Here is a 23,677-nt window from a genome sequence, read left to right on the forward strand (position 1 = left end):
TGATCATTACAGAGGAAGCCATGTGAGACAGGCATGTAAACCATTCCGCTTCAGTTGGAGCAGCATTGTCTTTCCATTTTCTCAGTCTGACTTTTTGCTGCCATTAGTCCAATTATCAACCAAGTCTTTTTGTTTGCAGCCAGTTCCCCAATGTCAGAAATCCCATTTAATATAGATAAAGCTACCCTGGCCAAAACATTGGACTCAAGAATTTTGCTGATTCTCTCATATTTTCACCCAAAAATTCATCATCCATCATCCATCATCCCCTAAACATGTTAGCACAATTAGATGGAGAATTTAGTTATGTCCAACATAAATTCAACTATCTTAAGCCTAAATTGTATGTCTTGAAGTACAATATAAAATATGTGCATTAGTTTGAAATACTGTGATTTGAGATTTGCATCTGCAGCTTTATATTATAGCCCAACAGTGCCATCCACTGCTTCTCCAAATAATCTTCCAATACATGTCTTCCCAATATAGTTTTAAGAAAGACACTACATTGTAATCAAATTCCATTAAAAATTATCATATATACGAGGATGCTTCATGTATATAATTATTTTTAAGAAACCTAGATCCAATCATAGTCTAAAGTTTTTCAAGAGGGGTTATTAAGCAGATTTGCAATGCAAGATCTTAGTTGTAACAATAATTAAATAAAAAATACACAGGATGTCGCCACAAACCTCTTCCTAGTGATTTCTAACTCCCAAAAAACTCAACTGTATTCTCATTACTTAGATCTGCCATGATGAAGATCTCCTTTGGAATGATAACCTACCATAATATAATACAATAAATATTCAAAGTGGTACTGATTTTTTTTCTCATTATGGAAGCTCCTGTACTCTGACTAGCTAAGGAGACCTGATTTACAGAAGCATTCTCAGGTTACTTTACAATAACTGTAAAGTGTAAAAATCTACTTCCTGTGTTTACCTGAGAAATTATTAGCCACTCGAAGCACAAGAATTTTCATAGTTACTTTATGGTTAGTTCTCAGTAACTGCCAGGGATAACTTTAGTGTAAGATCATGGGTTCGGTTGTTTCCACAGAAATCATGAAACCAGGGCTGTAAAAACAGACAAACATATGCTTCTCTTGGTCAAGTGTGGAGGGGAGACTTGGGGACAGGTTGGGGAGTGACCCTGCCCCATACTCACCCCGCAGTAGTGACTAATGTCCCATTGGGCTGGGCTCAGCTCCCCACTTTAGATGTATTTCCCTCAATCCCTGGAAAAATCATGGAGCAGGTCCTCAAGGAATCAATTCTGAAGCACTTAGAGGAGAGGAAAGTGATCAGGAACAGTCAGCATGGATTCACCAAGGACAAGTCATGCCTGACCAATCTAATTACCTTCTATGACAAGATAACTGGCTCTGTGGATGAGGGGAAAGCAGTGGACGTGTTGTTCCTTGACGTTAGCAAAGCTTTTGATACGGTCTCCCACAGTATTCTTGCCAGCAAGATCATTGGGCTCAATGGGTAATGATCAATGGCTCCATGTCTAGTTGGCAGCCGGTGTCAAGCAGAGTGCCCCAAAGGTGTGTCCTCGGGCCAGTTTTGTTCAATATCTTCATTAATGATCTGGAGGATGGCGTGAACTGCACCCTCAGCAAGTTTGCAGATGACACTAAACTGGGAGGAGTTGTAGATACGCTGGAGGGTAGGGATAGGATACAGAGGGACCTAGACAAATTAGAGGATTGGGCCAAAAGAAATCTGATGAGGTTCAACAAAGACAAGTGCAGAGACCTGCACTTAGGATGGAAGAATCCCATGCACTGCTACAGACTAGGGACCGAATGGCTTGGCAGCAGTTCTGCAGAAAAGGACCTAGGGGTTACAGTGGACAAGAAGCGGGATATGGGTCAATAGTGTGCCCTTATTGCCAAGAAGGCTAACAGCATTTTGGGCTGTATAAGTAGGGGCGTTGCCAGCAGATGGAGGGACATGATCCTTCCCCTCTATTAGACACCTCTATGGTGAGGCCTCATCTGGAGTACTGTGTCCAGTTTTGAGCCCCACGCTACAAGAAGGATGTGGGAAAACTGGAGAGTGTCCAGCGGAGGGCAACAAAAATGATTAGGGGACTGGAACACAGGAGTTATGAAGAGAGGCTGAGGGAACTGGGATTGTTTAGTCTGCAGAAGAGAAGAATGAGGGGGGTTTGACAGCTGCTTTCAACTACCTGAAAGGGGTTCCAAAGAGGATGGATCTAGACTGTTTTCAGTGATAGCAGATGACAGAACAAGGAGTAATGGTCTCAAGTTGCAGTGGGGGAGATTTAGGTTGGATATTTGGAAAAACTTTTTCACTAGGAGGGTGGTGAAACACTGGAATGCGTTACCTAGGGCGGTGGTGGAATCTCCTTCCTTTGAGGTTTTTAAGGTCAGGCTTGAGAAAGCCCTGGCTGGGATGATTTAGTTGGGGATTGGTCCTGCTTTGAGCAGGGGGTTGGACTAAATGACCTCTTGAGGTCCCTTCCAACCCTGATATTCTATGATTCTATTGACCTTGGGGTGAATCCTGAATAGTGCTGTGACCCCATAGACCAGGAGTGGGAAGCCAAGCCCAGACCTATGGGAAAAGATCCACTGATACAGGGTAAATGTGGGACAGGCTCACTCTTCAGGCTTCTCCCTCCTTAGCGGGCAAGGATTAGGTTTGCAGTGCGAGGACAGAGGATGCTGGTGCAGGTGGTCAATGCCCCATCAGCAGTTTAATATACTGCATCCCTTGAATCAGGAAGTTATATCTGCCCATTACTAAATGTCCAGCAAATCTGCAAATTTCTTTAATGATTTTCCAAGCTTTATGTATCAGCATCTGTTATCCAAAGTTCAGGTCTTGTCAGATATCCAAAATTTATGTCAAAACTGAAAATCACTTTTGCAATATCTTGATTTTGTGTTTCAAATGCCTTTCCTCTGATATCTTCTGAAATTTACACCTTTTGATACCTTCTGCCTTAACCTATCCCTTGGCTTCTATAATAGATGTCACTTTGTAGAATGTTCATCCTTTTTGCCAGCATATGATATGGCCACCTCTGCTTCTGACTTCCTTCAGCCTAATCAAGTCAACTCCAAAATGTGCAAAAGGAACAAAAAAATACCCAAAAGCAAATATAATGGGCTGTGAAACTTCTTAAAGGACCAAAACTACCAATAACAATAAACAGCCTCATCATTCTTCTAGCTGCTGCTTTATCCTTTTCCTTCCGCATCCACTGTGTATGCACAAACACACTCATGACACCTTCCATTCTTATCAACGTGGATCGCTTGTGTGCCAAGAAAAAGAATAAGGCATTGTGATTTAACACGTGTTTAAAATTGTATGGGGCATACTCTTGTTCTTTGCATTCAGTTGTATTGCTGAGTAGCAAATATAGAAGTCATTAAGCCTGGGGAGAAGGTTCTGTGCACAAAGCACTCCATAGAGATGCTTTGGGAGAGTGACATCTTGCACACTTCTCACAGCTGGCTCTGAGTAGCACTTCAGAGTCTGATTTCCATCTGCCCTTCACACCTCCCATCTTTCTGCTTAAAAACTCAGTCTGATGGTAGAATAGGAGCACCCCTACTCAGTTTTAACAACAATTTTTAAAATTCCTTTCCCCACCCCCATTTCTTCATCTCCTCCTCCACTTGGTTGCAGGAGTCTTTCACTCTAGTAAGGAGTTGGCTGCAATGTTTCAATTGCTCTTTAGGAGGGTTTTGTTTGTTTTCTTGCCTGTTTGTGGTTTTACCTTTGCTGTTGCTTCAGGTGGAGAATGAATGGGGTTTTCCTGTAGAGAAGTGCTTTATATGAATGGGTGTGTTAACAGGACACAGGGGCTGAATTAGCTGGATTGAGTGGGGGAAGATTAAGCAAGCACTATTTGGGCCCAAATCATCCCCAAAGATTTTGATTTTAATAACAGAGAACAAAGCTCATCAAATACAGTTAGTATCAGATGGAGCTCGTGGGGTCTCATGAATGTATTTCTAGCCTGCTGGTATAGACAAAAAATGTAAGGTTACTAGCTCCATTCCCTGCTCCCTATACCATGCTCTTGATGCATACAGCATTACAGAAAAATTTAGCCCTTTTATGCCAGTTAAAGGGGCCAGAGTATAAAAAGGGACCCTGAGTGAGAAAGAATTCCCTTGGCACAGGAACAGAGGAAGACCACAGCAGGCTGTCCTCAGAGGACATCCTCACAAACCCTGGTTTAGAGAGGATGAGCAGGGGAAGGAGGAGTATGTCATTGGTGGGACTGCAGCTCTCACAGCTAATTAGAATCAGGAGGGCATATAATAATGGCTTAAAAATACCTTAGTTCCCCACTCCACTTGGGCTGTGAGTTTTGCATTTTGCTTCTAAGAGGCACAGTATGGATGTCTACCCAGTGGTTTCAGTTTACAAGTCCTAATTGCCCATTTACATTGCTCCAATAGCATAAAAAAAACCACACACTTTAGTGGACTGTAACAGTCCCTGGGAAATATCTCCTGCATAATGAGATTTCTCAGCTGACAAAAAACTAACAGAACAACTCTGCACAGAATGAAGAAATGGAGGAACTGCGTATCAGGGCTAATATATTTATTTTCAACAAAGTAAGTGACTTTTGTTTTTGTTTTTGTTTTGTTGTTGCTCTGCCCCTCCCTCCCACCCTAAATGTTTCCGCTCTGTTACTTCAAAACCAATACCAGTTCAAATTATATTTATGGGATACTAAAAGTAGTAGGATTTGAACAAAAGTACATAGGAAATACCATCTTGCTGTTTGGAACACATGCTCACATATATGCTCATTGGGCACTGCATACCTACACAAGTGAGTGAGTTTCAAGATCTGTACCTTACTTCATGTACCACTTGTATTATGGTATTACGTTTGGTTCACAAAAAGCCAGCAGTGTTGTGGGACAAATCAGATGCTTATGTGTTTCAGCAAAGTGCTTTTCTTCAGCTAAGATTATACACTTATGGTATTCAGAAGCACCCAGGGGTTATCAATGTTCTGTACTTACTAAAAGGATTGTCTACTTCTAAGGAAACATTCTGAAACACACCACTAGCCAACGTGTTTGGAAAGAGACTTTATTACAGAGATCTATCAGCCAACATCTCATGCATATTTCAAAACACATAATACATTTATTTTAATATGATGCACATTATATTAAGATTTGGCTTTTTCTACAGCAGTTCTTCTCTATCCTTATATACCTAGGGAACCCCTTACCCATTATTTATATAGGGCCCTGGACTTCATTTATAATAGTCATTCTTTTCTAGCTAGAGAACTGTGTTCAACTCTTGAAGAGTTTTTCATTGGTTTTCCTTTTGCCACCCAAGAAAGCACTCAGTCCCTCTCTTCAAACAGCTGAGCATGCTGTCTCAACAGCATCTCACTTCCAGCCAGCCTGGAAAGTGGTCTTGCCAACTCCTGTGAATATAATGTGAATAATGAGATTTTTAAGGATGTTTCACAAAGTTTGAATCTTTCTTGTGATTTCTGGAAAGCAAAACTAGAGAATCAGAGAGAAACTCAAACAATGTTCTATAGTTTAGGAGAAGGTACCGTAAATCAAACCCCTAATCCCAATTCTGACTGCTACTAAGACTTCTGTGCTGTTAAGATTTTTGTGGTTAAAAATCTTTGTTATGAGCCCAGGATTCAAACCTTGTAAGGTAACTACCATTCACCAATTTCACAGGTGACTGTGAAACCAAGACTGTGCAAAAGGTCACTTCAGGCAGAGCTGGGAATAGAACCCAGGGCTATAATACAACTGAGCCAAATCTTGTACACTTGCGACACGTCATTTCAAAGAACATATCAAATTAGGTGATTTTATAATTCATGCTAACAGTGTGACCCATTAGCAACTAGACCACAGAGAGAGGTTTATGACTCTGCTGCTGTTTCTGTGCTAAGAGATCTGGATTAAAATCCTGGTCCCAATGAAGTCAATAGCAAAACACCGCTTGAGTGCAGTGAGGTACGATTTCAGCCCTCGTTCTTTAGAAGCTCATGCCTTTACAGAGGTCCTGGGTTCAGAGCCATACAGGGACATTTTATATTTGTCCATGCTCTCTTTAACTACTAGAAAACTGCTTTCAGAGCCAGGAATAGAAACCATGAATCCTGATGCCCAGCATTCTTCTGTTGTCTCAACAGCACTGGCTCTGTGTGTGCATCCCTGTATGTGCTGGCCCATGCAGAGGATAAGAACAGGCTTTCTCCCAGAAGCTACTGCTGTAGTTGAAGTGAAAATGAACTGTACTGTGGATTCAGAAGGTTGTGGAGTCAAACCTTGCTGATGACTTATGTGAGAGTGAAAATAAAATTTGCATCTATGTATAAAAGTTAGTGCAAGGACCATAGAATTATTGTTGGAATGATTTTATATTGCAAAACATATTTAAAAGTGAATCTGCATATTGAGCTGTTTGCTTTACTATTCTAATTTTATTATTTGCATTTGTTTAATGGAAGCTGTCCCTTTAAGAGTAAGTGTAGCTGACTAAGAGAGATTTTGTGTACGTCCAAAGAGCAGAGACCCTGCTTGTGTAAGTTCCAAAAAGGTCAGAACTCACTTGGATAAACTTATCTTTCCAGAAAGCAAACCTCATTCTTGAAGGTGCAACATTTGCAATTATTGGATGCCACTAGGCATTGCTGATGAGCTAGAGCACCTTTCACCTGTAGATCACCAATTTGAATCCTACCCACAGTAGAGATTAAAAGTTGTTCCCATCTCATGGATATTTACTAGTATCTATATGAGATGTTTGGTGAGTTCCAGTTCCTGCTCTCACATCATAAAGTCACTACCATTTTTTGCAGTGCATTATAAATTCTTTGGGTCCGGGACTGTCCCTTACTCTGTGCTGCACAATGGGGCCCTGATCTTGATGGGATCTCAGTCACATCTCCTGTAGTAAAGGTGAAAATTGCCATACTAAACATTTGTGAGAGCTGGCAGTAATTGTCACACATGCACTGGGGACGCGAAAAAACTGTGGAAGACAGTGGAAAAATAGTTGAATCTTTTTTTTAATCATTATTTTGGGGCAGTCTCATTTTGGGAGGTGGGGCACTCAAAATTCTTGAACTTTGGGGATTGGCAGTACTGGAAAAGCGGGAGATTCCAGGACTGAAACCAAAACATGTTTCTCACATGGCACTGCACAGCTAGGATAGCCAACTTTCTAATTTGTGAAAATTGGACACTGAGCTGCAGAACCTCCCCTGCCCCCTATTCTGTCTCTTCCCCCGAGGCCCTTCCCCCCGATTCCTCTTACATCCCCCCCACACAGTCATATGGTGCCCTCTCCACCCCCCTCCCCCTGCCCGCTGAGCAGGGCTCTAGGGGTGGGGTGAATGGTGCAGTGCAGGGGAGGGAGAGCCGCACTTCAGGGGTGGGGGGTGATGGGGAGGATGGGACAGGGAGAACCATGCTCAGGGGATGGAGTGGTGAGTGGGTCAGGATGGGGGAGGAAAAGGCATGCACACTGGGGATGAAGGGGTGAGTGGGGCAGGGTGAGGGTGTTGCTACTACCTCTCTCCACCGGAGCCATTCCTGTGTGCTCTTCCAGGCTCCAGCAGTAGCTACTGTGCTTACTGCCCCTCCAGTGGTGGAGGCTGGTTACTGCAGGTAACCCAACTTTCAGTATCGGGTCAGCAGTGCTGACTGGACACTGCCAGGTACCCTTTTTGACCCGACTTTCCGGTCGAAAACCGGACACCTGGCAACCCTATGACCAGTACTATCATTAAGTTATTTGTCTGTGCTAAGTTTTGATATTTCTAAAATGGGGGGTTGACGTTATTTATATTAAATTTTATATCTCCCAAGTTGAGCAACTTTTCCTTTTCATTTATAAGCTTTGTTAACAGCAAGTCACATTAACTGCTGGCATAAATGGGTACAACTCTGGTGACTTTGACCTGGAGTCCCTATGTTCTGAAGGCAGATAAAGATACAGATGCACATTTTTTCTGTAGCACATGTGCTGGTGTGCTTGTTTTAAATATTCCAAACTCAAAACTAAAGCCTATCAAGGCAAAATCCAAACTTAATTTTTGAAGGATTTCACATCTACCATTTATCTTTAATCTTAGAAAACCCATTTTATCAAATTCTCTTTCAAAAGCATGGAATGCATTTTTCAGTACTCACATTAAGAGGATTAGTATATTTACCTCTCATACTTATGTAGTACCACATTTAAATTCAGTCACATTTTCTCTTAACTTTTTAATTGTATTTTGCTATTTATGAATACCCTCTTTGGTGGTCTTTAAGAAATCTTTGCTTACATATGAATATTTTGAATTAGGGATAAATGAAATTCCTTTTTTGCTGTCAAAACCAAATTATGAAAATGCATTGCATGGCTTTGAAAATCAGTACACTCTATTAGCAGACCTGTCAATATAAAAAGTGCATTTCATTTCCACCTCTTGCTCTAATAACCTTTTCTATGTTACTTGCAGGCAGTTCACATAATCAGAGTATATTGTCAGCTTACTGGAGTTGGGGAAGCATGAAATGAAAATCGTGTTAATATTGATCCAATTCTCTTACTTGCAAGTGTCCTTGATGTCCTTTCCACTGAGCAATAACTGTTAGTTTTATGTAGTTATTTTCCTCTTAGTTATTACTGTAGTTTTCGTAAAATGGTTGCAAGCACAATTAGGGATATTGTTTCTATTGCTTGAAATTAATTTTCTTACGTGTAATATTTAATAATTTAAGACAGAATTCTAAGTGATCCCTAAAATAGCAGAAAAAATTAATGCTATTTGTAATTTACTAGACTTCAGTGTACACAAAGTGGTTTAATTTTAAGACAAAAACAAAACTGATTAGGGGTATGGAACAGCTTCGATATGATGAGAGATTAATAAGATTGGGACTTTTCAGCTTGGAAAAAAGAGACAACTAAGGTGGGATATGATAGAGATCTATAAATCCATCACTGGTATGGAGAAAGTAAATAAGGAAGTGTTATTTACTTCTCATAACACAAAAGCTAGGCGAGTCACCAAATGAAATTGACAGTCGAGGTTTAAAGCAAACGGAAATATTTCTTCACACAATGCACTGTCAACCTGTGGAACTCATTGCCAGAGGATATTGAGACGCCCAAGACTATAACAGGATTCAGAAAAGAACTAGATAAATTCATTGAGGTCCATCAATGGCTATTAGCCAGGATGAGCAAGGATGGTGTCCCTAGCCTCTGTTTGCCAGAAGCTGGGAATGAGCAACAGGAGATGGATTACTTGATGATTACCTGTTCAGTTCATCCCTTCTGGAGCACCTGGCATTGGCCACTATCTGAAGACAGGATACTGAGCTAGATGGGAACTTTGGTCTGACCGAGTATGGCCGTTCTTATGTTATGTAAGACATTATATTAGTTTGTAACTGACATGAGTTACGTACAATATGGACTTATTCTTCAGCCATACCATCTGTGGAAGTTCCAGTGACAAACTACATTCTATGCCCAATCCAAATATTGGATGATCTTGAAAGAAATCCAGGAAGTAGAATAAGGGGCTCTGCTCTTATATCTGAGAATGCATTGCAGCATGCGCTGAATTGGGTATTTCCAGATGTCATTACTTAACTACGCAGTCATGAACAAGTCAGTAAGGGCTTCATTTTCAGAGGTGTGGAACACTTGCAATCTGAGCTAAAGTTAATGGAAGCTGTGAATACTTATCACTTCTGAAAATCAGGCCCATAACCTCAGTTATACCTCAGTTTATTCATCAGTAAAACAGGATAAAAATGCCTTCCGATCTTTGTAATGTGCTTTAAAATCTGTGGACAGAAGAGCTATGTAAATGCTAAATATTATTATAAAGACAAGGTGATGGAAGTAATATCTTTTATTGGACCAATTTCTCTCAGTGTGAGAGAGAAGCTTTTGAGCTTACGCAGAGACCCGAAGAAAGAGCTTTGTGGAGCTGAAAAGCTTGTCTTCTCACAAACAGAAGCTGATCTAATAAAAGATATTCCCTCAACCTCCTTCTCTCTGTCTCTGTAATGTCTTGGGAACATCACAGCTGTAACACTGCATACAAATGATATGACTTTCCTTATGATAATTTTTACAATAAATAATAATCTACTACATTTGAGTGCACAAGTCACTGATTTTGACCTTGGGCAAGTTGTTTAACTTCTGCAGCTCTGTTTCCCAAGAGTAACAATTACAATGGTGATATGTACTTACTAAAGTAAAAGGTTTTGAGTTTGACAGAAGAAAAAGTGGTATATAAGTAAGTGTTTGGACTCACCCGACGGTGCCTCCTGCTGGTAGTCATCGGGGATTAGCTTGTCCAGCCACCGGAGCACCCTCTGCAGGCCGGTGAGCCGCCTTACCCCTGGCCCCCGTGTCCCTCCCAGGACCCAGTGCCCCTTTCCCTGGGGTGCTGCCTCCCCCAGCAGTACCCCCACACTCTTAGGTTCTGGGTCTCCCCACCCAGGGGGACCCCCTCCCCTCAACCCCACCTCCCCTCAATCTGGGCTACTGCCAGTCCCTACTTAGCCCCTTGTATCGGGGGCAGACTGCAGTGTATACACCACTCATCACAGGCAAGGGGGTTTTGGACTCCGCCTACCCACGGGCTGCAACCCTGCACCTATTCAGCCTGAGGCTTTCCAGGCCGGAACTCCCAGCTCCTCTGGCCCTTCCCCAGCCCTGCTCGGCACCTTGCAGCCAGGCCCTTCTCCCTCTACAGGCAGAGGGAGACTAGCTGGGCTCCTGGCTCCCAGCCTCCTATAGGGGCCAGCTGGGCCTGACTGAGCTGGCCACAGCTGCGGCTGCTCCCTTAATCAGCCTGGGTTTTTCCCCACAGCCCCAGCCCTCTCCCAGGGCTGGCCTCAACCCTATCAGGGTCAGAGTGGGTAACAACCCCGCTACAATAAGAATAAAGTATTAATTTACAAACTACACAGTGACAAAGAGTATAGTATATTACTGTTAGAGGACAAGAGCAAAACATAAGCTATTAGCTATAAAAAAGCAGGACAAACCTTTTTGTGAAGCCTTCTGGTTTTGTCTGTTGTGGTATCCTAAAACCAGTTTTTGTGTGTGGGGTTTTTTTTAAACAATTTGATATTTTTAAATTTATCTTTTTGTTAAGAGTGCAGTATCTATAATAAGTATATAATAATTTTTCATGTCCAGATAGTTTTTCTCCCTCATTTCTTCAGATATGTTTAATCATTAAAGTGTAATATAATTTAAGTTCCTGTGGCAATACTTAACTTCAGCCTATTAAGATACAGGCTTCCCTTGAGAATAGTCACCATTATGGTCTTCCCAGGAAATAATTCTATGTCAGTCAGTGCTACGAAGTTTCAGAAACACATTATGATAATATAATAACTCTAATGGGCAAATCCTAACCCTCTCTGCCGGTATGGAGGGCCCTATTGTAGCACAACAAGTGGTGATCTGCTGAGGAAAAAGAGGAGGGCAAATTTTGTGACCATGCATACAAGTGCACATCACACCCTTTACATGCAATCAATCCAGCTCCCCAGGGGCTCCAGGCATATAAATGCACAGCAGGGTTTAATATGTATGGGAGATAGTGAGCATGGAAATTCGCCAGTCCTACTGGTCTTGGCGAAGTGGAGCAAATGGGCTATTAAGTAGCTATGCTCCACAGCCTGGACCCCACAATGATCCCCTATGCCTAGCTAATCTCTTGAATATGGTTACTGAAGGCAGGATTCTCAACTATGTAATATATAAATCAGGAAAAAAATGCACTTGTGCACTGACACTCTGAAGCTTTTCCTGTAATATGTTCATGTATCTTGCAGAGCATGGCTTAGAATTAAAATGTTATCTACCATTTTTATGTTATCTGCTTTTGAAATAATCTTACAATTTACCTCCAAAGTCTTTCAAACTTATGAGATTTGTTATATTTTACTCATGATATCATGTCATGGTTATATCATCACATATGACATAATCTCTTGAGAGGAACTAATTCCTTAGTTCCCTTGTTTAATTAGAAATTAAAAGCCATTTTAGAGAATAAAAATGCAACAACAAAAAGCAGTGTTTTACAAAGCATTACATGTCAGTGCACTTTGAGGAGGAAAACCACCCTTTTTTTAGAAAGTTTCCCAGGGGAGCTGAAGTTCACAAAAACTTTTCTTTACCTTCTATAAAAGAGAATTTTTTTAATTAAATGCAGCATTTTGCTGTAAAGTGGACAGACTACTTCTGTCAAAATGCTCTTTAGAAGCCACATAAAGCTGTAAAAGACAATATATGAAAAAACATTCTTAAATAAAAGAAGAGCACCATCCCATGAAGCTGATTTCCAGATGTTTGGAAACATTAGAATTTCCTGTCAGTACATTTAGGTAACATTAAAATGGGGTTAACTTTCCATTCTGCCAACCCTCTTCAAAGATGAAAGAGAGTTCTCTGCATAAATTGTCTTATCTGTAATTCACTGAAGTAAACTGTGGAATCAACTTTGTAAGAAGCAGTAGTTTCCTTTTGCTAGTACCATAGCTACCAAGCAAAATTCTCTTAAAATTAATAATATTTCCCTTTATATTTAAAATAAAATTAGGTCTGTTTAAAAATACTCTGTTTTAATAGATAATAAGCAGCGGGTGATATATGTAGTTCAGAATTTTTTCTTTTGCATTTATCCTGAACATTATAGTACTCCCTGTAACGAACCACAAATTATGTTCACATACATGTTTAAATCTTATTCAAGAATAGGGTTGCCAATTTTGGCTGATTTCGTCACATGACACAATCTTTAATTAAAGATTAATCTTTAATTTCTGGAGACTCCAGGGCAATCCTGGAGGATTGACAACCCTATTCCAGAAAGACATTGTTTGTAGGCTTGGAACTCAGCAAGTTAACTTCATATGTAATATCTGCTGTGACCAGAATAATCCAACTTGGAATTTACTAGTTTTATTGAAAATGGAACGGGAAAATACAGATGTTACAACAATAAAAATCTCTGCAACCAAACAAAATAGATGATTTACTAAAGGAAGAAAGATATGATTTTTTTACAGTTCATTGTTTACATGGAATGTTTATAGAGGCTGTATCTATTTTATGACATTCATGTCTTCCCATTCATTAGAATTTTTTAGATGTTTATTTTGAGGGGATTCCCAAGTTGTTGATCCCCATTCTTAATAATGAAAAAAAACTAAAAAAAAAAAAAAAAAAAAAAAACCTTTCTTGACTTTGCAGTTTGTAGTTTTGCAGCTTTTCAGAAATATAAAGCATGTATATTTTCATGGGAGTGGGGGAGATTCCATATTCTTGATTTTTTTTAAAAAAATGAGCTTTCTGCTTGTTTTTATGTATAATGTAACTACTATAGGAAGCCACCTTTTGTTGTTTTAACAGTGTTAATTTTCTACATTTATGAACAATGCCCAAGATGGTAATTGGGATGACAAAAATGGATTTTTGGTTAAATAATAGCTGTCTGAAAAACTGATTTTGTAAATTAATTTTCATTTTTCTTTGAGTGATATGATTCTTAAGACATCCACTTTATGCAAACATGAAACTGCAGTAACCTCATGTAAGGATTTAAATATAAGGATTTAGGCCAAAATTTTAAAACTTGGGTGCCTAGAGATAGGTACCCAGGCTTCAATACAGCAAAGCACTTAAGTGCATGCTTAACTTGAAGTACTTTAGTATTTCCATCTTTATTCAACAGAATATTTGGGCACATAAAGCCAGTGGACTTTAAGCGTATTCTTAAAGACATGTCTAAGTGTTTTTCTGAATAGGGATGAGATTACTCAAGTGCTTCAAGTTAAACATAAGATTAAATGCTCTGCTGAATCCAGAATCCTGTGGCTGGAATTTTCAAAGGCGCTTAAGGGCTTGTCTACATGGTGAATTATTGCATAGCAAGCCAGCGTATGAAACTACAGCACAACAACTTGCTTTGCAGTAATGTTCTTTGTGGCACTCCAAAACTTTCACTGCTCTATAACAGTGTCTGTGCTGATGCGCTTCACATTCACACCCACATTTGTCGTGCAATAAAATGTAGACCTGGCCTGAGAAACTACATCATCCAACTCTCACTAAACTTCAGTGAGAGCTGAGTACCTCCTTTCCTTTGGCGTCATTGAAAATTGCAATGTAAACTGATATTTAGTCCCTAAATTAGCCCTCTGATTACCCAAGGTTTTGAGCACGCATAACTTTTGTTGACTTCAATTCTGGGCATCCACATTTTAAAATTCTTGCCATACTTTAAAACAGTTTGTTTTATTAATTTGTTTTATTATCTGTTTTCCAATGGAACCTCATTAAAAAGTTACTTTAATATAAAGTCTCTGCATTCTAGCTACCTAATCATTCAAAGAGTATCTTTAGAACACAAATTCTTTGTCTCCTGAGAACTATCTTATAATGAGGGAATACTATAGTTAGTTTCTTTACAAAGTAGTTTTGTTGTGGCTTGAAAAAAGTTATGATAAAAATATTTAGAATTTTTACGAAAATGCTGACACATAATATATAAACTATTCATTTGTTCCTCACTCTTTTTATATCATTGCTAACTGTATGAAACATAGTTTCATGCCAAGTAATTTTTTATTCAGTTTGTTGTCTGTTTTTAAAGATAAGCTGTTTTCCTTCTTACTCCTAGTTTGAGAGATTCTCTTATTTTTAGGGCCTTTTGAAGTCATCCCAGGAATATAAAAATAGAACATCTGTGACAGATCTGTTTTAAACATATTTTACATTTCAGGATCCAAGGAGATCTGGTGGTCTGTGGTATTCGCTTGTTAATTTCTTGATGAATGGGTAGAAAGGCCAAGAAGTGCTCTCAAGACGGCAAGTCTTCTGAAGATAGATGATCTCAAATAAATTCTATTCCCAATCAGTTTTTGATTTGTTAGGTGTTAAACCATTTCTTTGTAAGGACAGTGTTTACAAGCCTTGTAATGAGACAGCCCTCCGAGACCTTACCTCTTCTTGCTGTAATTTTGATAAATGGAACTCTAATTCATAAAGGATATAGTGATTGAAGGGCAATTTTGGGTCTCATATAGTTTCATTTAGATAAATGTTTGGTACAGTACAGCAAAACTAAGGTGCACTCAACAAAGTGATAAATTTAAAGAACAGACAACCCAAAGCAGCTTCTATCAAACCAAAGCAGCACAGTTTGCTATATTTCTTATAGATAAATGTATGTTTAATATTGTAAAACAAAATTGATTTTAGAAAGATTTATCTGGATTGCTGAGATCCAAATTTGCCAGACTAACTTAGTGCCTTCTACTACATTACATTTCTTATGTTGATGTATTGTAGTATTTCTGTAACAAGATAACTGCCAGCAGTGTGACAGGCAAGTTAAAATAAGCTAGATTTCAGCCTCCGCTTCTGAGGTTTGCCTTCAGGTTCTCGTGGTACCAGCAGTACACTTTTGCTGATTTATGAGATGATAATTTCACACATAAATAAATGATTTTGGTGAACTGGAATTAATCTGCAATTATACCCAACTATTACTTTTGGAGAATTTCCGTTCTTATGAAAGTGAGAGGCTTTTATAACATAAACTAGAGCCAGGAAGAGTGGGGGGGAACAATCTGTGCACACTTCCTCCAGCCATGCTGTCAGTTCATCTCAGGAATGGTCTACAGCACTGTCACTACGCCAGTACTAAGATGTTTCAAAGCAGAGACTACTTGTGGCAAGTGATGCTAAATTATGTGTCTTATGATAGGGTCAAATATACACAAAGTTCTAATTTAGCTCTTAACACTCAGTGCGCTTGTGACCTAAACTAAATAGGCTACTGTATTACATTACTCCCTCTTTCCAAACTCTGTCTCTAGTCATTTTTTGTGGACTTTTATTTTTAAAATTGTAGTATGTGGCTGGATATTTGAAGCCTTTCACCTTTTGATCATTGATTCAAATTTAAACCAGGTCAGCAGTAACAGCAAGTTGTTGCCATCTGGTAGATGTTAAGTGGCCTATGCAAAATGAGTTGACGGTCTTGCTCCAGTTGCTCAGGCGACATCATAAAAACTATCACTGTAGTAGATGCTAATTGAGACCCTTTTGTACAATCTCAGCAGAAATGGCAGCAATTGAAAGAACATGGAAACAAGAGACGCTGTTCTCTAATCTAGGGTGAGGCAACATGCTTCTGGTGCCTGGTCTGTATCTGTTCTGTGGATGAATAGTGGACTTCAGTCTTCAAGATTCTCATCCCATCACCTTACATCTACTTTAAAATAATACCAGTAATTATCCCACTAAAGTCAATGCCGTGGGTGAAAAGATCCAGCCAAATAGGAAACAAATATCTAAATTATTCTACACCTAGAGAAGTTTAGAGTTGGTTCTTAGTTCTGACAACCAAATTAGGAAATGCTAAATTCTAGATTGATATACAGTACATTAATATTAATAACTGTTTTGGGTGCCATAATCCTTAGATAGAAAACCCCAAAGAAGAGGTTACATTTTCAGAGCTAAACACTCAGAAGGAAGCTAGTAACTCCCGTGTCTCCATCAATAACAGTAGGTTCATTACTAAGATTAATATCTAGGAGTCCAAGGTGGAGATGCATAAAGATAAGTGAGGATGTATATGATATATAACCTTCTTATTAATTTTCCTATGAAAAAGTGGGGGATAGTAACAGAAAGCATACTGGCATTGAGAACTGCTGTGAGTCTGTTATCTCTGGGGAAAAAAAGACTTATGATTTGTCTCAAATTGTGAAAGAATTGTTTTGCTGGCCTCACAATGTTATGTACAGGGTACCAGAGTAAAGCATGCTTTGTCTGGACTAGCCATCTCCAGTTCTTTCAAGTAAATTTTATTAATATCTCTATATTTGTTTTGAGAAGAGTTAATCACCTTTATAATGTTATCATTTAAACCAAGCTATTATTAGTTAGCACACTTTTGAGCACTATATAAAATTACTATGTGCCTCTCTAAAGTGTAAGATGCTCTGAAAAGCTGCCAATTTAAGTAGACAAAAATGGATGTAGACAGGGAAGAAGGGATGAAACACACAATCTGTAATTGGCATGTGTCTTCTTAGTACCAAGATTTTTGCAGGGCTTTTTTGTTTTGTTTTTTAATTTAAGAAAATCATCCCCTTTCACCTTTCCTTTTTTGTCTCTCTCTTGGACACTTGAAATGGTCACTTCTCATTGCTACCCCATGCTGAATGTTTCCTCTTTATTTCTCACTCCTCCATCCTGTCCCTCCTTTGCTTATGACTTAGTGAAATAATTACAGACAAATCAGAAGAAACCCTTGAAGTTCCAAATGCCTAACAGCATCTCTTCACTCAGAGAGGAACTGGTCAGTACTGTATTTGGGAGGTACTGGGAGGCAGGACTCTAGAAGTGAAAGAACAGCTCCTGCTGCATGCACCCCCACTCGGAGAAGCTGAAGGAGAAATATAGAAGACAAACAAAATATCAATTATTGAAAAGAAGGAAAGAGTATTTAAAAAGCAAAACCTGTTTCAAAGTCACAGTTTATTCAGAAAGACAGACTGAAGATGCACTTTCCATAATCCTTGATAAAAGTTTCATAGAATTTATCTCTTTCAAATGTTCTACCTTTTTAAAATAAGTACTTTTAAAAAACGATATTATTTTCTTTTTAATATACAGGACTTATGGTAGTACTATATTTGATGTATTGGCGTGTTATGCAAAAAATAAACACTCAACTAAGTTCACAATATTTTTAACTTGTATTTAGGCACTGAAGAAGATGTGGTAAAGTCAAAGAAAACTTTCCGAAGTCAGACTGTGGTGAATCAGAATGCAGAAACCGAGCTCATGCTGGAAGGGGACGATGATGCTGTCAGTCTGCTCCAAGAGAAAGAGATTGACAACCTTGCAGGTAATTTTTTTTTTATCACTAACATGGTATCAATAAATAGATGATGTAAAAATCTTAACTTCTAACTTCTGTAACCAGTGCCCTGTGTTGACAGTTATTTAATGGACTTCTAATAGTGCCCACAGTTACAATGAGAAGAGATTACTTATATTCTGGGTCCAGTAGATGTTCTAATACTGTGATTTGGGGTAACTAGTGGTAATTAAGTTATAAATCCTTCTACAATGGTCTTCTGTTAGTCCAGTGTGGGTTAAGCAAAGCCCTGGGCATTGTTCCTACTGCACCTTGTTGAATTGCTAGAAGACCACAACGGCTGAAACAAGGAAGAAAGAACTTGTTTTTTTAAGTCAGTGTATTTACATTTCCCCAGTTTTCACAGTCACTTCTCTCATTACGTCAAGGGAGGTTGTTGAGGTCTCTCTGCTCCTGCACTCTCCCCTGCAGCCACCTCTCAGTGAAACCAGAGGGACTGTAGAGCAGCATATACTGTCTGCCACAGTAATAGGATGGGAAAGGGGAGGCCTCCTGGCTGCAAGCACTAAGCAGAGATTGAAAAGGGGTGAAGCTGTGACTAAAGAATGAACATTGTTGGTCAGAATGCAAGTTGGGAGTGAGTAGAACTTTTCTTATCAACACATTCCATTGGAGTGGTGGTGTATGGTCAGGTCTTAGATTTATTCCTAGAATTGTGTTCCGGTGAGTTCTTGTATGTTCTGCATTGAAGCACCATGTTACTTGTTGTGGAAGATATATGAAATAATGACACTTTGGGAGTTAATACATTCTCCAGTGTGTTGTCTCACGTGAAATGAAAATACGAGAAATGTGTCTGGAATGAAGTATGGGTATTAAAAGATTAATTTTACTATGGAAGATATATTTGTTAATTTGCGCTATGACTGGGGAAATGTGGATTTTGTGATGTATTGAAGGAAAAACTTGAAACATCACTGGGTTTAAGATTAAGTTCTCCTTACTCCAGTACTTCCTTCTGATGTCACAGGCAGTGGAAATTTGAAGTCAGAAATTAGATCATGCATGAATGACAAAAAATAATGAATGAAGTTAGTCTAGCGGTTTGATATTAAATTATAAAAAAGCACTCATGTTGGGACCAACTAATAAACAATATAATCATCAACAGTCAGTATGGCAACTCAATATTTATCTGTTTAGAGATATCCATTTTTGTGCCCATCACTGAACACCTTGCTGTCTCACCTTGGTAAAATAGTAAGTTTAGACAACTAATGTGATAGCTTAATCTAGATTCCTTTGGTAGGTTTCATTTAATAGCAGAGAAAGGTCGGAGACCTCTCTATCAAGCTCCACCTTTGACATACACCCCAGATAAATACTTATATACAATTTCTATGGTTTAAAGGCTACAGTACTTAGCTGTACTGAAATGTTGATTGAACCTGCATGGTAATCTGATAAGGCTGTTATGCATCTTGAAAGTCCCTATTATCCCTCTGCAAACTGTAGGCTCTTGTTCATACTTGACACTGCCCTGCTAGTCAAAACACTGAGATGCAAGGCATGCCTCATGGTCCTAGCCTTCTTTAAGAAACTGACACTTCAGAGGGGGTCCTGTGTTTCTGGTCTCTGAGATGCAGATGAGTATGACCCTCCTCCCTAAGAGTTTAGCTCTTTCCCTATATCAGCTGTTCTCAAACTGTGGGTTGGGACTCCAAAGTGAGTCACAACACCATTTTAATGGGGTCGAAAGTGCTGTCTTAGACCTTCTGGGACCAAAGCCCGAGGGCTTCAGCCCTGGGTGGCACAATTCAGGTTACAGGCCCCCTGTCTGGGGCTGAATCCCTGGGGCTTTGGCTTTGCCCATTCCCAGGGAGGCGGGGCTCAGACAGGCTGAGGCTTCAGTCCTCCCTTCTGGAGTTGAGTAGTAATTTTTGTTGTCAGAATAGGGTCATAGTGCAATGAAGTTTGAGAACCCCTGCCCTATATAATTCAAATCTGGATTATGGATATTGGTAAAAATTAACATCTTAAACACTGCCAGGAAATCTGCCTTAGGAATGTCAGAAATTTGCCTGAATGCTTGCAAGACACTTCCATAAGTAAATCTGAATGTCACAAACACACGTCAGTGCCATTTCTAAAAAGTGGATCCCATCATCTTTGGCCTCTTGTATAATATCAGGTAGTGTCTCAGCTGCACCATCAAGGGACTTCAGAAGTATTACTACCTCCTGGTTAGTCTCCTTCCTGCAATTGCCACTTCTAGTAGGACAAATGCTGCTGTACCATGTAATATAGGAGAGGCTTTCTGACCATATGAAAATAGTGGCAAGAAATGCGGCAGCAGTAGATGCATGCGCACACACCAACCAAAAAAACTCCCATCATTTCAGTTTTACCCTCAAACTAACCCAAATCCTTGAAACTAAGTCAAGGGTAGGAGGGGTGGGGCGAGGGAAGTGGAGAGAAAATAAATGTAGGAGTTAATTGTCAGAAAACATCCTCCTGGTGCTGTGTCAGCTCCTCCAATCCCTAGAATTATTTACTGCATGATTTTACACTAGATAAGAAAACTATTTTCTGAAGATCTTCATGCTCACAGAGTGATTCCAAAACACAAGTCCTAGCAACCTAAATAAAAAAGACAACAGTTAGCTATTTTTCTGCATGAGAAAAATTATAACCCACAGCCCTGCCAAGAGTAGACCCCACAGAAGCAAGGCCAGTCATTCTTTCTATAATTCGAAAAAACTGAAGTGTGGTTCTCTTCTGTAAAAATTCTACACCTTGTCTATACCTTTTCTACACCTGTCACCGAAATGTACCCAGAGACATATCTGCTTGCTTTAGTGACTTAGGGTATATCTACAGTGCAAGAAACCATCTATGGTTGGCCCAGGTGAGGTAACTTGGGCTCACAGGGCTCAGGCTGTGGAGCTGTAAAATTACAGTGTAGACATTTGGGCTTGGGCTAGAGTCTGGGATCTGAGACCCCACAAGGAGGAGGGTTCTAGGTCTGCCAGATGTCCAGTTTTCAACCAGAACACCTGGTCGAAAAGGAACCCTAGTGGCTCCAGTCATCACTGCTGACTGGGCCGTAAAAGTCTGGTTGGCCGCAGCAGGGCTGCCAAGAAGTGGCCAGCATGTCCCTCCAGCTCAGGGGGAGCCACAGAGGCTCCATGTGCTGCCCCCATCCCAAGCGCCAGCTCCGCAGCTTCCATTGGCCAGGAACCATGGCCAATGGGAGCTGTGGGGGCAGTGCCTGCAGGTGGTGGCAGCGCGCAGAGCCCCCTGGCCACCCCTCCACCTAGGAGCTGGAGAGACTTGTGGCAGCTTCCTGGGAGCTGCCTGAGGTAAGCGCCACCTGGAGCCCGAACCCCCTCCCACGCCCCAACCCCCAGGCCTGAGCCCCCTCCTGCACCCCCAACCCCCTACCCCAGCTCGGAACCCCCTCCTGCACCCAAACTCCCTTCTGTAGCCCACACCTCCTGCACCACAACCCCCTGCTACAGCCCAGAGCCCCCTCCCACACTCAAAACTCCTCGCCTCCACCCCACAGCCCAACCCCCTACCCCAGCCCGGAACCCTCTCCCACACCCAAACTCCCTTCCAGGGCCTGCATCCCCTTCCCCTCCTTCACTCCAACCACCTGCCACAGCCCAGAGCCCTCTCCCACACTCCAAACTCCTTCCTCCCTCCCCCCGCAGCCCAGAGCCCCCTCATCCCCACACCCCCAGCCGGAGCTCTCATCCCCTCCCTCACCCTGTCCCAGCCCAATGAAAATGAGCAGCGGAGGGAGGGGGATGGAGTGAGCCGTGGGGTGGGGCAGAGGCAGGACAAGGATGTTTGGTTTTCTGCAGTTAGAAAGCTGGCAAATCTAGAGGGTCCCAGAGCCAGGGGTCCAGCCCAAGACTGAACATTTACATTCAGGACCAGCCACAAGTGTTTTATTGCAGGGTAGACATACCCTAAAGTAAGTTTACTACCTTTTATTCCTGTTAGCAGAGCAAACACAGTTAAGAGTGGAGTAAATTATGTTTCTCTTCATAAGTTCATATGTTATGGAAAGAGCTGATTGGGAATTGTCCATACAAATGATTTTCTGATGGGAAATGCAGTTTCTGCCAAATCTAAATGTTCTGGTTTGACACACATCAGAATATTTCATTTTCTGAAGTAACCTGAAATGTTTTGTTTCAAATCCGTTCAACCAAATATTAAACTACATTTCCCTGTCAGTGCATTGTTTTATGGGAGTTGTCGTTTGGGCCCCCATTCTCTCCTATTGGCTGTGCTCCCCAGAGAACTAAATCTCCCATAATGCAATTCAGATTTCCCTCTGATCAAGCTTCATGGTGCATTGTGGGACCCATGACTCTGGATGCATTATGAGATATGCAGTCCAGCTAGGGTTCCTGGCCCATAAGGGAAAATGGGGACATCAGACTTCCAAGCCACAACTGCCATGAGGTAATGCACCACTGTGGGAAAGTGCAGTTTAATACTGAACTGACTCAAAATGAAGCATTTAAAATGAGTTCAACAACCCAAAACATTCTGACATAGGGAATGTCAAAATGTTTTGTTTTGATCAAAAATGTCAAAATGAAATGTTTTGACTTTCTGAATTGGAATTTGTTTGGAATTCCATTCCATGAAAAAGGTTGAAATTTTTTTTCTCCCAAATTGGGATGAAAACAAATACTGAAATATAGGAATTTCCCAGTGGATAAGAATTCTGAATTTCACTTAGCTCTTAACTATGCACAGAGTTGTACAAAGTTCCAAGTACAGGAACAATCCCTTATTATGATTATTATTTATATTACAGTAATATTTGAGACCTATCATGATGAGGACTAGGGTTGCCAATATTGTATTTTAAAAATAAGGGGCTGATTTATTAGCACCTGTGGCTCACTACTCCTCTTGATATGATTATTATCATCATAATCATTAGTATTAATAATAATAAGTAGTACTCTCCTACATTCACCAGGGGTATTTCTTGCTGCTTTTACAGCACTCAACCACTCCCAATCTTGTATAGAGATGAAAAAATAAGGGATGTCCCTTGCAATAAGGGACTGTTGACAACCCTAGGACCCCATTGTGCTTGGCATTATACAAATACTGACAGACCCTGCCCTGAAGAGTTTAACTCTGTGAAGTGAAGTAGGCATTGAAGGCCATGGATTTGCACAAAGTCTCATTAAGGACCAGATTGGGACTGTTGATTCTTTAGAACTGGTGGTGGAGTGAGAAATAAAGAACCCAGCTTGACTTTCAGATCTCAGGTTCAGTTTTCAGGATTTACCACTGAAAATAACATGTTTATTTGTAAACTGAACACATTTGATCTGGAAGTTGTTGAAACACAGTAAATATAGGATTCCACAATGCCATTTACTCCTACTTTTCAGAGAAGACCCACACTTAGGCCTGTCTGTATTCAAAGATGTACTGGTTTAACTTGCTCAGTTTAAAAAAACCAGTTACTTAAATAGGTCCATAACCCTATGTAGACACTCTGAATTCAATTTAAACCTGGTTTATATTGATTTAGCTTGACTCACTAAAGAATTAAGTTAAACTAAATCAATGTAAACCAAGTAAAAATAGAATAAAGAGTGCCCACACAGGGTTATGGACACATTTAACTCAATCAGTTTTTAAAAACACATTTTATTAAAACAATGCAACTCTAAATATAGAGGGATATTAGTTGTTA

The 23,677-nt window shown here is 40.2% G+C and overlaps 1 protein-coding gene across 6 annotated transcripts in view; it reads left to right on the top strand.

Annotated features, from left to right (window-relative positions):
* Positions 1 to 23,677, top strand: part of NBEA (neurobeachin) — an 844,329-nt gene that overhangs the window by 564,364 nt on the left and 256,288 nt on the right. For all 6 annotated transcript variants that reach the window (XM_074959554.1, XM_074959563.1, XM_074959572.1 and 3 more), the window contains one exon: positions 17,821 to 17,964. In XM_074959554.1, coding sequence (XP_074815655.1) covers positions 17,821 to 17,964 — 144 coding nt within the window. The remainder of the gene's footprint in view (positions 1 to 17,820; positions 17,965 to 23,677) is intronic.

Source organism: Natator depressus, chromosome 1 (assembly GCF_965152275.1).
Source record: "Natator depressus isolate rNatDep1 chromosome 1, rNatDep2.hap1, whole genome shotgun sequence".
Classification (NCBI taxonomy): domain Eukaryota; kingdom Metazoa; phylum Chordata; order Testudines; family Cheloniidae; genus Natator; species Natator depressus.